The sequence below is a fragment of the Mobula hypostoma genome, chromosome 9 (genome assembly GCF_963921235.1).
Source record: "Mobula hypostoma chromosome 9, sMobHyp1.1, whole genome shotgun sequence".
Lineage (NCBI taxonomy): Eukaryota > Metazoa > Chordata > Chondrichthyes > Myliobatiformes > Myliobatidae > Mobula > Mobula hypostoma.
In genome coordinates, this window is record NC_086105.1 from 69,070,610 (window position 1) to 69,085,483 (window position 14,874).

Genomic DNA, 14,874 nt, shown 5'->3' on the forward strand with positions numbered 1-14,874 from the left:
CACCATTATATTTTTCTAACTGATTTATTTACTTAAATTTAAATTTATGAACTGCTCTGGTGTGATTCAAACCACTTAATTTTTAGTCCAAACTTCTGGCAACCTGATCAGCGAGCATCAAATAAAAGAAGAAAATGCAGGAAACACTCAGGAAGTTAAAGCTCTGATGATGGGCCTTTGATCTGAAATAGCAACTGTTTCTCATTCCATAGAGGCTTCCTGACCTGCTGAGGCAATGAATGGTCAAACTTAACAAGACCACAAAAGTTGCAGTTTTGTAGCCAATGAAACAATGCAGCTATTAGAGCTGAACACAGAATTCATCATCTGCAATCCACCAAGGGTCCCTAAACTTCTTAGCTTTCCTAAGTACAAGAGATTCTGCAGATGCTGGAAATCCAGGGTAACACACACAAATGCTGGAGTAACTCAGCAGGTCAGGCAGCATTTATTGAAATGAATAAACAATTGGTGTATCGGGATGAGACCCTTCATCAGGACTTGCAGTTTTCCTAGTGCAGGAAATGATATGTCAGTAATGAGAATGGATTTCCTGCAAGTTCATTTAAAGATCTGATTGGTATGCTTCCCTCCGTGAACAGAAACATATCATGAGCACATACAAGATCCCTTTAAGCTAAAGGTGTGATGCATGCCTGAGTGGTTCAGTTAAAAAATTTCCTGTCTTTAGCACACTGAACCAACCTGGTTCTCTGATAGTGGAGGGTCATGTTTAAATGACAGTCCAGCTTTGATTAGAGCGGTGACTGCTTCTGCTCCCCACTCCCGCATCCTGGCATTTGGGTGCTGGCAGACCTGCAATCCAAAATATCAAACAAATTTCAAATATAGAGTGACAAGAAATATTTTAGAAAACTGTGTAGAAGCTTAAACAAGCTTATGTTGGTACAAATTTTTCAAAGGAACATTTCAACAGATCATCTTCTGTGTACCCACCACCAGTAGAAGCAGGAGTGTGCCATTCCGCCCCTCGTGCTACTATGCCATTCAATAAAGTTCAAAGTAGACTTATTATCAAAGTACATATACATCACCATATGCTACCCGGGATTCATTTTCTTGCAGGCATTCATGGTAGAACAAAGAAATACAATAGAATCAATGGAAAACTACACATAAAGACTGCCAAACAGTAAGACCCTAACTTATCTTTTACCTCAACAATACTTCCTTGCATTAACTCCATATTTCTTAATTCCTTCACCATTGCAAATGTATTAATATTAGATTATCAATTTTTTCTTTGCATAACACAGTATTATCCTTAATCTCAAGCAAACCATTGCTAACTGAACTCTTTCAGCGCAATTTAAAATGTTAGTCACTAGTGAACATCAAAAACCAAAAAAAGAGAACGAGAGTTATCTTCAGTACCTCCATGTGGCATAAGGATTCTCTTATACTAATTTAAATAATGCACCCGCATAGTTTCGACATTTAAAATAGTACTTATCCCAGAAGACAGCTTAATAATAAGCACTAGATCAATCGTTCGTTTGTTATGCGCCGTGTTGTATGACATGGGTGAACATGTTCTTTCCATGGCATGATTATTCCTGCCAAATAAGTGGTTTGCCATTGTCTTCTCCTGGGCAGTGCTGTTAGAAGATGGGTGATCCCAGCCAATATCAATACTCTTCAGAGAATGTCTGCCTGGTGTCAGTGGTCGCATAATCAGCACTTGTGATCTGCACCAGCTGCTCACACGACCATCCACCTCGTGCTCCCATGGCCTCACGTGACCCTGATTTGGGGGGGGGGCGTGGGGGGGAAGGAGGGCTAAGCAGGTGCAACACCTTGCCCAAAGGTGACTTGCAGGCTAGCAGAGGGAAGGAGCACCTTATACCTCCTCTGCTACAGGGGTATCTCCACTCTGTCACCCAACTAGATCAAGCAAAAGCACAAACAGAAATACATTGACTCATATGGAACTGATGCAAGATTAATATGATGCATTTGAACACTAAGATGTTTAAATGCATTAGATTTTTAGGAGCACTTCAGGAGGACCTCACTTTTGTTCCTTAAAATAAGATTATCCATGTGATCTGTTGAATGACATTCTGACAAAAGTCTATAATGCTTAATAAATAAAATGTCAAGCCGAAAGAAATGCTTCCAATTAAGACTTGTTTTAGTATCAGCAGTCAGATATGATATAACATTTAGTCTTTCTCATAACAAATGTCAAGATACTAAAAGAAAAGAAATTTATTGCATTAAATATTTTGAACCATAAAATTATTCAAATTAAAGAATTCACAATCATAATTTATTTACTAGAAGGTTTATTAATTTTGTAGTTTTTCACCATAATAATAACACTTGATGCTTTATTCCAGCTTGAGTCAATTTGATGAGTTAGGCAAGGGAACCATCACTGTTGTGGAGTAGTTGGGCCCTTTGGACCACGTTTACCCAGTATGTTCAATGCGATTCTGCACAGCTCAGCTACACTGTATATACATGTAGCTGAGTGGTATGGCAGCAAATACATGAATTCTCAAATGCTAGGATAGGTGAAGTAAAATTGCAGCCAATCCCTGTCCCAAGAAAAACTGCTGAGTGAAGCTTCAAAGATATGCCAAGCTGTGGAGATCAGTTCAGGAGAACAGGAAAGACTGATGAAATCTGGCAGAGACCAGGAGAATTATCTTAAAGAGAAAACCCAGGAATCTTGCAAACAGCACACCTTGGTTGAGCTGTGGTTCAAATTTTGCAACATCTGTACTCAACCAGAAATTTTCATAGATCAGCAGGATTCTTATTATTTTATCACATCATCTTATTAAAACAACTTGATGGAAATTTATTTCTATCCGATTTAGAACCACTTGGTTCAGTGGTAGCCCCATCAGTCCTGAGATCACAAGAATGCAGGTGTGTACTCCAATCCAGAATATACAGTAGTTCAAATTCAAGTTTAACTGTCATTTAGCCATACACGAATACCCATGAATACAGCCAAACAAAACAGCGTTACTCTGGGGCCAAGGTACAAAACACCGCACCAACAGTCACACACAGCACAAGGCACATATAAGATAGCAAGTACATATAGATATCAGTAAAATACAGTTACAAAAAAAATATAGTCCAAGACCCTGAGTGATGAAGGTTGCAGCAGTCTGCAGTTGAGCACAACACAGCTTGTCTTCAGCTGAGTGAACACCGAGGAGCAGCGCTGACACTCCAGCTTGGGCGCCACGCCACACTGAATCCGACGCTCCTCTCCTGGCCGGCTGTAAACAGGCGACACTGCGGCTTGAGGTCCAGTCCTCACTACGACCAGAGGCCTCACAGCTCCCCTGCCGTCAGCCAATAAATCAGTGAAGTGGTCTTGCAGTATTACCGGGTCTTGTGATCACAAGACAAGTGACTAAGACCAATCTCTTGCTGTTAAGACTGCACACTACCTTCGCGCACCAACTCCTCTGACGCAGGCAGCAGCACAATCTGCACCAAGTCCAGCTGCTTCAGTTTCTATGCCACAAGGGCAGACCCCCAGTACTTTAAATTCTTAGTGTACAGCAGGATCTTGCAGTCATAAAAAGTACTTTTATAAAGGACATTAACACCTCTGTTCGACCCCATTGAAGCGATCGAATGAGCTGCCATCTCACTGGAATAGGAAGGCACAAGTGAAAACTGCTCAGCATTGTTAAGAGGGTTCATGGTGAACAGAAAGTGAACACAACTTTCTTTCCGGACATGAAAGATTACAAGATGCTATTTCTCTTGATGTGTTGACCAACATTTAATACTCAACTATGACCACTTAAAAGAAATTACCAGGTAATATGCATACATACTGCTCATCAAATTTGATGTGCAGCCACTGATAGCGGCAATTTCCTTAAGACATTCAAATCAAACGCACCTCAAAAGTATTGTACAATTATAAAGTTGTGATGGCTTATCGAAGGAAAAGTAGTTGTTTAAACGCTAGTTTCTCATTGGCTTTAACAAAAATTCTAAAGGAGGTTTACTACATATTTTGTCAGTCTGGAAGCTGGTACGACTCTGGATGCTCACTTTCATTGCAGTCACATTTCACTGTATCAGAGAAAGATTCAAACTCAACCAAATTTACAATTCAGTCTTCACTACAATTATATTTCCGTACTCTGGAGGGCTCTCACAAATTTAACATCAGAATTCAGCACAGAGTAAATTGCCCATCAGGACAAATTTGTACCATTAGAACTCAGGGGACATATAAAAGACTGAATTGGAGATATTTGTTAGTTGACCAAACAGGAACAAATGTAGGTGACAACAATAAGTTAAGTGTCTGAAGGGCATGTGAATAATAGGGAAGAACTTACCTTCTGTAAAAAACAACAAGAGGAAGCAATAGGAAGGAAAACAGAAAGGGACAGTATGAAGTTGACGCAGGTTACAAAGAACACAGCAAAACCAACAATTCAAAAGCAACAAATCAAAGTATTTCACCTGGGTAATGATGCAAAGGAAACTATTATGTGGATATAATTTATACCTTGCCTGAACCCCTTCTTAAACAAACATTATCATTTTCTCTAAACCCCTGAATAGTAAAACTTTCACCATTTCAGAACATGGATGGAAAAAAAATCCTTTCCATAACCAAGCCTTTCCACACTAGATCTGTTATTAATATTTATGACTCAGATTTTATTTTTATCTAAGTATATTATGCAAAACTGTTAGCATTTACCCACGTGGGCGCCAGCAACTGTGTGATGTTTACGCCCTGGTATGACTAAACAAGTTCTACCTGAGATTTCCATCTCTGCTCAGAGTACAAAGGAGGAGTGGGAGTTTGCTGGGGTAATATACACACAAATTTTGAGCCACGTTGGACCCAACATAGGTTACACAAGCACATTTATCTCTAAGTAATTTATACAGTCACAAAAAGTTATAGCCATAGTTAGTCTCTTCTTTGAAAACTGTTTTAATACTTTTCATTATTTTGATGCATTTTCAATTATTTTATTCTCATGAATAAGTTTTAAAAATGAAAAAATATCACTTTAATAGTTCTTCAAAATTTTTGAATGTCAAGGTCATTCAGAATTAGCAAGTCATACAGTTGGGGGCTTGGACTATGCCATCTGTCCATGTAATCAGTGACTAGAGGACGTAGCCTCAAGATTCAGGGGAATAGATTTAGCACAGATGAGGAGAAACAGCCTTGCCCAGAGAGTAGTGAATCCGTGGAATTCTCTGCCCAGGGAAGCAGTAGGGGCTATCTCATCAAACATATTTAAGACACAGTTGGATAGAATTTTGTATAGCAGGGAAATTAAGGATTATGAGAAAAAGGCAGGTAAGTGGAGCTGAGTCTACGGCCCGATCAGCCATTATCTCTTTGAATGGCAGAGCAGGCTTAGTGAGCCGACTCCTGCTCCTATTTCTGGTGTTCTTGTGACCCACAGACCACAGAGGGCCTCATGATTGGCCAGAGATCAGTTGGTTAGTTCAGGGTACGGGACACATTCAATAAAATCTACATCATATTTTGCTCTTTAATAGAAACTACAGCGTCAGATTCATGCTTATCAAAATAAAATTTCACGCTCAAAATGGATTCAGTAATATTTTCCTTTACTAATGAGAATAACAGAAATTCCAGCAGCTGTTTACACATCATGCTCCCTCTCAATAATTCAAAAGATAAATCTCAAATGGTGCCTTGGATCTCATTAAAGTATTGGATGGAACTGAATATACTTCCGCCTCTCCCTTGCTCCCTTCTTCACCAGTTAAGATTGAGCTGCAGATAATCAGCCAGAGAACTACATCTTTAAGATTAGAAATACAAGATTTAAAAATCTTTTTAGTCGGCAGAATCCTTGTTTTATTACTCCGTTAGAAATAATACTGTCTAAATTCAGTCCACTATACAACTGACATAGGTAAAAATCTGAAAATAGGTTAATTCTATCATAAACAAAATTGATTACTTTTGGTAAGTTTTCAGTCGGTTACATACAATGTAGCTCAAACATGTGTTTCTCCCGAACTCTTGAAATAAACTCAACCAAATACTCTACAAACTCACTGCCCTGAATCACTAATACTAAAAACAAAATACTGTATACCCAAAAGAGAAATTGTTGCATGTGCGTATACATGCACGCGCACTCAAGATTCAGGAATCACCGCACAGAGCTGGAAGATAAGATTTACCTCCAGAAGATGCCCTGTTAATGGTCTCCAGAGAATCTCAATTCGACGCATGTTCACCAGTCCTGTTTCTAGTAACTTTGCCACCGCAAATAGGGAAGGCTCCTAATTCATGAACAGAACAGAAATCAGCTTCACAAGAAAAGCAACTCACCAGAATTATACAAGACAACAAACACAAAATACTAGAAGAACTCAGCAGGTTAGGCAGCATCTATGAAAATGAATAAACAGTCGAGATTTGTGAGATCCTTCCTCAGGACTGGAAAGAATGACATGAGCTAAAGGACAAAACAAGTCCTTTTTCTATCACATGAACGTAGAAGCTTATGAGGCAGAATAATGAAAAAGCTCCAGTTCCTGGGAGTTAACATCTTTGTTGATTGATCCTGGCCCTCAAATATTGAAGCAGTTACGAAGGGGGCATGACAGCAGCTATATATTTCATTAGGAGTTTGAGGAGGCTTGGTATATCACCAAACAGTCTAGCAAATTTCTTCAGATGTACCTTGGTAAGCATTCTAACTGGTTGCATCATCACCTGGTATGGATGCAAAAGGCTGCAGAGGGTTGTAAACTCAGCCAGCTCCATCACGGGCATTAACCTTCCCACCATCGAGGACATCTTCAAAAGGAGATGCCTCAAAAGGCAGTATCCATCATTGAGGAAGTTGGACATGCCCTCTTAGTTACTACTATCAGGGAGAATGTACATGAGTCTGAAGGCACACACCCAACATTTTAGGAACAGCTTCTTCCCCACCACCATAAAATTTCCGATAATAGGGATATAGCATGGAAATAGGACTTTCTGATCTTTTGAGCCGTGCCACCCATCAACACTCAACCACCCAATTTTCCCCTGACCCAACCACAGAACAATTTATAATGACCAATTGACCTCACCAGTACATCTCCGGACGGTGGGAGGAAGCCAGAGTGCCTGGGGAAAACCCACGCATTCCACAGGGAGGACGTGCAGACTCCTTAGAGGACAACGGGATTGAACTCCGAACTCCAACGCCCAGAGCTGGAACAGCGCTACACTACCATGGCGCCCACGATATTTGTCTTTATGCCACTAAAAAATCTAGGTATTGTAAATAGGTCTGTTTTCAATAATTTGAATCCTTTGCAATCATCTTAAAATGTCTGTGAACTTACACCAGCAGAGATGAACTGACAGCAGGAAGCTGGCTACAGAAGGGTCTCAGGTTCCATCACTGGAGGCCCAGTGGTCACTGCCACTACATGGATGAAAGCCTCCAGCACAATTCATCTCAATGCAGGATTTTGCAATGTAATGCTGAGACTTTATAAGGCAGTGGTCAGACCACATTCAGAGTATTTTGGGCAATTTTGGGGCCCATATCCAAGAAAGGATATGCTGACATTGGAGAGCGTCCTGAGAAGGTTTACTCTAGGCCTGTACTTGCTGGAGTTTGGGAAAATGAAAGGGGATTTCATTGAAACCTATTGAATACTAGATCTAGATAGAGTAAACATGGAGAGGATACTTCATATAATCTAAGACCAGAGGGCACAGCCTCAGAATAGAAGGATGCCCCCTTAGAACACAGATGCAGAGGAACTTGTGTAATTCATTGCGACAGCCAGCTGTGGAGGCCAAGTTTTTGAGGATATTTAAAGCTGAAGTTGACAGGTTCTTGGTTAGTCAGGGCATTGAAGCTTACAAGGAGAAGGCAGGAGAATAGGGTTGAAAGGAGCAATAAATCAGCCATGATGGAATGGCAGAGCAGACTTGTGGGCCAAATTGTCTATAATTCTGCTTCGATGTCTTATGACCTACTAAACACCGAAAAATTGAATTAATTAACATGCCTGTTTGAAGAATGCAGACAAAATGTACAGATGGGTTAGTAAGACCATGCTGAGCTGGGCTTGCTCCACTCCCATGAATCTTTACCATTCTAAATTTGACTGAAATAAGTAAAAAAGTGGAATATTTTTGACAGATAAAATATTCTAGACTGTTAAATATAAAACTGCATAACACTGAAGTATAATCAGTCAGACTTCTTCAAAATTTCTTGCATCATTTAAGCCAGATAACATACAGTTATTACACTACTGAAAGGCGTAGGGCCTTCTCTTTCAGATTCATGTAACTGTTTGGTAATGCACGCAGGGATGGGAAAGCAAATCAAGGTACTAACACAATCAGTGAAACTTAGCAATGTATAAAAATAATTTATACAACAGTGTTTCAGAGCAAATTCAAAATTGATTCACAAGCCAGAAAGAAAAAAAATAAAACGTGGAAGCATGCTGTTATTAAGTATGATTACTTTTGTAGTTGAAGTTCCTAACTTTTTGTAAATATAAACACACTCTATAAAAAATGTGATATGAAAACTTAACAATGGAATCATTCAATTGTTTTTACAGCAGCTATCATTGTGTCTATACACAACACTTAGTATTTTTAAACATCTACCTTGTTGTTCCAAAATGCCATGTCCATTGCTTCAGTTGATAAAGAGCACAAAGCATTTATCAAGTGATGGAGTGACACGTCGTCAAGATATCTACAAAATAATTAGAACAAGTTATTCAACTGCCTTGAGTGCTCTGTAACTAAATAATCAAATAATTTTAAATACTTTAAAAGATTTCTCACTGAGAGCTCTCGAAAAGTCTTGAAAGTACATTCGAAATCACGGGCAGGTCAGTCATGACAGCAGTAGTCAAAACCTAAGTGTTACAACCATAAATTAATTAGCTGAACAACAATACGCAGTATGGACAACATGACAGGGGAACAGTTTTATAAAGTAGTATGAAAGCCTTGCAGCAGATTGTGGCTCTGAAGATCAATATTTTCAAAACATCTTTGGAAAACAATATATTACAAGTGATAAGATTTCATTTAAAAATTAACAAATTCTAAATTTATGTTTTTTAACAAAGTAATTGAAAAATAGCTGAAACCTATACTAAATCTCTACCGCCACGACAAGTTCTTTCTAAGAGAGAAGATGAGGTGACCATGACTTTTAAAACAAATGGAACACATTTTTACTTACAGTACTGGGTCCTTCAACTGCTCTTCCGGGTTTCAGAGCACCCCCACTTGCAGGCTTCAAGCCCAGAATCCATACCAGATGCTGGCAAAAATAAAACTAAATTTAGTTTGACATTACATAAAATGAAAATTACTTAACACTAAGTGCAACAACAAAAGTGTGTTCAAAAACTATCAACTCACACCTTTGTTAGTGGATGTGGTCCATCAGAAAATTACAAACAAAGCAATATTTTATACACACAAGTTTTATTGAATTATTTGGTTAAGGTGAAATTCAAATTAATCAGTAGTTTGAAATGTAGGTAATATAGCTGAAAATGTTCAGTTCATTTTTTTCCCCATAATCTGCACTAGATGCTGCTACACAACTGAATTTGGGAAGAGGTAGTAGGAGCAAATAATTGATGGATCTTACAACTCCACTTCCTCTTAAACTAACAACCCTTTGCTGCGCGACATTGTATCTCACTTTACCTTTTAAATGCTTCAATCTTCCCTTTTTAGCTTTAAATTCAAGAATTTACATTTCTTGAACGAACATTTGTATATTCTCCCCACGGCTACGAGTTCCCTCCGGGTGCTCCGGATTCCACACACGTTCCAAAGATTCTGAGTTAGGGTTACTAAATTGTGGGCATGCTATGTTGGCGCCAGAAGTATGGCGACACTTGTAGTCTGTCATAAGCACATCCTCAGACTGTTGCATTTCATTCTATTTTGATATATGGTGTGACAAATAAAACTAATCTTTAATCTAAAATTAATCTCCTCACGCCTATTCAACCATAGCAGTGAGGAACATAATTGCCCTGACCTTCCAGACCTTTTACATGGCATCTGTGACACATATGGAAATGGTTTAACTGCACAAAAATAACTCAACCTAAAGTTGCACATTTTCTTTTAACTGTAATATGAGCAGTGAAACTCACCCTGTTGAAGATTAGTTGCTTATTGGTTATGAACTAGGTACATTCTCCCCATAACTGCATGGATTTCCTCTGGGTGCTCTGGTTTCCTCTCATGGTCCACAGATGTACGGTTATAGTTAGTGAGTTGTGGCTATGCTAAATGGGGGCTGGAAGCATGGTGACACTTGCAGGTTACCCAGCACAATTCTTCCTGATTTGATGCAAATGTGGCATTTCACTGTATGACGAATAAACTCTTCTTGGGCTTCCAGCCAAGTACAGATATCGATTTTAACCAATGTTTTGATGACAAACTCTGCCATCTTCATCAGGGATAATGCCTGCGCACATCTAGTCCAGTGGAAACATCTTCTGTTAATCATCCCTGATGAAGATGGCAAAGCATGTCATCGAAATGTTGGTTAAAATTGATACCTGTACCTGGCTGGAAGCCTGAGAGGAGATAAATCATATATGCCAGAAAAGCATTAGATCCTTTTTCATTTCACTGTATTTTTGATGTACATGTGACAAATAAAGCAAATCTTCTTAGAGATAAGTTGTTAAATGTTTACTCAATAACAGCAAATTATTTTGTCCAATATGACTTTGCTACTCTTGTATGGAAAAGACAACTTAAGCCATTTATTTACTGAATTTACTCTGTGAATTGTCACTTTGAAGCACAGCAATTATGGTTATGTAGGCAAACAGCAGTCGACCTGGTATAGCACAATTCCACAAGCAGTAATCATCAGTTCATGCAATTCACGTTGGCAGGATGGAGCAAGGGCAGTCACTCCTTCAGATATCAGGGTTCTTCTTCCCCCCACTGGGAGGTATGCCAGATACGCACAACCATTTACAAGTTTCCTGACCACATTTAGTCTTGTGAACTACACACAAAATATTACGGTAATATGGAAGAAAAACTAAAGTGGAATAATCCCAATGTATACTGGAATACCACCCGAATTATAACTGAACAAAATAAAATGCAGATGATGTTTACTACACCTGTAGGGTAGCCAGAACGAGCTGCCATGACGTCCCAAGTACCGATCCGTGACAATGAGCTAAATTCAGCAAAGTTCGCATGCACTGAATATTCTTTGCAGTCAACTTGGGAAGGAAAAGAAATTAAAGATTTAACTTCAGAATGACTAAAATACACCAAGTCAAAATAACTAAATATTCCAGTGGAGAAAAGGGAACCTCACCATGACTGTTCCTTGGGGCTGAGAAGTAAGTGGCTGACCCACTGCCACCACTTGCTGGTGTGATTCACTAGATGGGCTAATCATCTGTACACTTTGACCCTGAATGGAGTATGCTGGAAGGGCAAACACAAAGAAAATGAGGTTCCAATGCATCTTCAAATATCAAAGTGTATACCTGTTTTTGGCCCAATATCTAAGAAAGGATGTGCTAACATTGCAGAGGGTTGAGAGGAGGTTTGTGAGAATGATTTTAGGAATGAAAGTGTTAATGTATCAGAGAGTTTGACTGCTCTAGGCCTGTACTTGCTGGAGTTTAGAAGAATGAGGAGGGATCTCATTGATATCTACTGTATATTGAATGTCCTAGATAGACTGCACATGCTGAAGATGTTTCCAAAAGTGGGAGAATCTGTAAGTAGAGGGTACAGCCTCAACAATGCAGATTAGGCCTGCTTGAAGCAGGTGGGTACCACACACTGCCGGAGTGAGAGGTTGAAGACAACTGTGAAGACATCAGCTAGTTGGTCGGCCCAGGTCTTCAGTACTCGTCCACTAATCTGACATATTGAGTATTTTAGAAGTCAGTACTTGTATAAGTAAAAACATTGTTTCTTTTAAAAGTTTGGCAATTGTCTCTTAACTTCTCCTAAACGTATTGAATACCAACGAATTGATCCACTTGACCCGAAACAGGAGTGTGTGGGCCATGGCAGTCAAAGCTCAATCTGGGCATGGCACCTGATGATGATGGTGATGATGAAAGGTACTGACTTCTAAGGGGAAAACATCAGATACAACTATTGTCCTTTGCGATTTCACTGGTGTGATCTGAACCTCAAGTTTGCATCAGTTATTTAATAGAAGTGATGAATTCAATTCTGTCCCTTTCTGACATTCGACAATAAACAGCTTCAACACCAGTCCCTGGTAGAATTCCAGACTATTTTTCTCATCCTAGCCAAGGCACAGAGGGTTACTGTAGCTTCTGACCAAAGTGGTCACTACCAGTTCCAATTTTGATATCCAAGAGGCAATGATGGGAGTTTACAAGTCTGTAAGATACTGTGGTTCATAACTTAAGCCAACTGACCCAATGAAATCATTCCCAACTATCTGAAGGAAGTTTATATTGCTTGGAACAGCAATTGATTCTTAGTTTTTTTTTTAAACAAGAGCAATATACCGGATATGACTTTAACATGTTGGTTTTAATACCAAAACCTACAGTCCAAAAAACATTAAATATAAACATAAGATGTGATGGAGGGTCCTGGCCTGAAACACCGACTGTTCGTTCCTCTCCATAGATGCTGCCTGACTTGCTGAATCCTCCAGAAATTTGTGTGTGTTGTTAAATATAAAGATTTCTTTGATGCCCTGAGTGGTGGGGTGGGGATATGCCTCTGCCAAAGGAGGTATAAGCCACTTCTTCCCTCTGCTACCCTGAAGGTCATCCTTGGGCAAGGTGTCGCACCTGTTTAAACCCCCTCCCCAACCCCCCGATCAGGGTCACGTGAAGCCATGGGAGCAGGTGGTGGATGGTTGTATGAGCAGCCAGTGCATTTCACAAGTCCTGGTTATGTAACAACTAATGCCAAGCAGACAACTTCTGAAGAGGATTGATAATGGCTGGTGTCATCCATCTTGTAAAGTTACTGCCCAGAAGAAGGCAATAGCAAATCACTTCTGTAAAAAATCCGTCAAGAATACTCATTGTTATGTAAAGACCATGATCACCCACGTCATACGGCACGGCACATAACAAACAAATCTTTGATGTCGTCAATGTTACACATTGTAGTTTATGGAACTGAGAACATTTATAAAAAGTAGCAATGAATGTGCAAAATATCTTTAACTCCAGAGGATGGATGTAGGCAGAATAACAGCTCAGCACAGACTCGATGGGCCAAAGAGCCTGTTTCTGTGCTGTACTGTTCTACAGCTCTATGAAAGCAAATCCTTGCCTTTAAAAACGCCACAAAAATCCTAGAAAAAAATATTCTGCAATACAAATTCTGACCTCAACTTGGGTTCCTACTAATATGAGTTACTTGGCATGGGTGTTGAATCATGCTGCATTCTAGTTCATTAGATCCTATTGGTGGCCCATTACAATAATAACAAAACTATTATCAATGTGTGAGAATGAGCACCCTTCAAATGCAGGAGGCAACTCTTAAAGCTCTTGTACCTTAAAATAAGTCCCAAGTATCACATTCAGTCAGAACATGAAAATTCAGAAATGATTCATTGCCTGTAAAGGGAATACTCCACAGACTTAATTCAGTGATAATAGGATTTTAAACTGCTGAGAAATAGGCATAAACTAGCTGAGTGAAAATTTTATGGGAGGTTTTGAAGCAAATTGAATGCAGCAGATATGGAGAAAACTGTTGTCCCTGTGAGGAAATTCACATTCAAAACGCATATTAAAATTTAACATCAATCAAAGTAAGAACTTTATCCACACAAGCAATACAGGAATTTCTTGATTTACAAACATCTAATTTACACATTTTTGCTGTAATTGCATGATTTTCGAGCTATGTGTCAATGATTTACAAGGCTATTAATTTGCTACCATGTTCAAAATGTATTGCACTTATCCATTTCAATTAAAAACAAAATCACTTAACATGAGAATTTCCAGGAGTACATCCCTTTTATATATGGGAAAATGGTTGTAGGGGAACTCTTTTCTCTGAAAAATTTATCCTACCACACACCCCTTACAAAAGGAGGAGGCTAGAACAACTGAAATTTCCCTGCTCGGGAAAGCAGACTTTGTTGGACAAGGGATATGAAACTAGTGAATGGGATACACAATGATCAGAATGAATGACAGATAGACAAACTCAAAAGCTGAGAACTTTCACTCTCAAGATCAAGTATTCTTACACATACTCTTTCATCAGAGCCCAAGCAAATAAATCTAAACTGCCTCCACCACCAGCTCATCAACTTTATTCACTCATAAAATAATACATTCACCAAAAGCTTCAGAACTATGTAACAATCACGACAATGAAGGTGATTTACTTTATTGAAAAAAGAATGATCATTGAAAAATCACCATATATTATCTTGTTATAACTATAACTAAAATTCATTCCATATGAAGTTATCTGAAACAAGATTTTTAACAAAATTAGTGAAAATCTTACAATAGGCTTTAGTACAACAGTTAACCATATAACTGCTAACCAAAAATACAAAATCCTGCTGATGTGAATGCTTTCAATTCCTTAATCACTTGAAACATGCAAAACATAAAAATGACTCACTTTTATGAAAGCCACCAGAAGAACTATTCAGCACTGTCAGAGCATAATGTGGGGGTAGCGAGGCTTTGCAAATGGCTGTGATGAAGGCATCTCTTGGCGTAATGAGACTTAATTTGCCACAGAGGGATGCCATAGTCATTTCTGCTTTCAAGATATTTTCCGAGGCAGTTTCGTCAGTACTGTAAAAACAAATAAGCTATGTATTGTAGTGA

General features: G+C 38.9%; 1 protein-coding gene across 4 annotated transcripts in view; it reads right to left on the reverse strand.

Moving 5' to 3' along the window:
• Nucleotides 1–14,874, reverse strand: part of mon2 (MON2 homolog, regulator of endosome-to-Golgi trafficking) — a 169,299-nt gene that overhangs the window by 43,822 nt on the left and 110,603 nt on the right. For all 4 annotated transcript variants that reach the window (XM_063058481.1, XM_063058480.1, XM_063058483.1 and 1 more), the window contains 8 exons: nt 14,663–14,841; nt 11,376–11,488; nt 11,173–11,277; nt 9,243–9,323; nt 8,837–8,910; nt 8,654–8,744; nt 6,199–6,300; nt 706–816 (listed from right to left, as the gene is read on the reverse strand). In XM_063058481.1, coding sequence (XP_062914551.1) covers nt 706–816; nt 6,199–6,300; nt 8,654–8,744; nt 8,837–8,910; nt 9,243–9,323; nt 11,173–11,277; nt 11,376–11,488; nt 14,663–14,841 — 856 coding nt within the window. The remainder of the gene's footprint in view (nt 1–705; nt 817–6,198; nt 6,301–8,653; nt 8,745–8,836; nt 8,911–9,242; nt 9,324–11,172; nt 11,278–11,375; nt 11,489–14,662; nt 14,842–14,874) is intronic.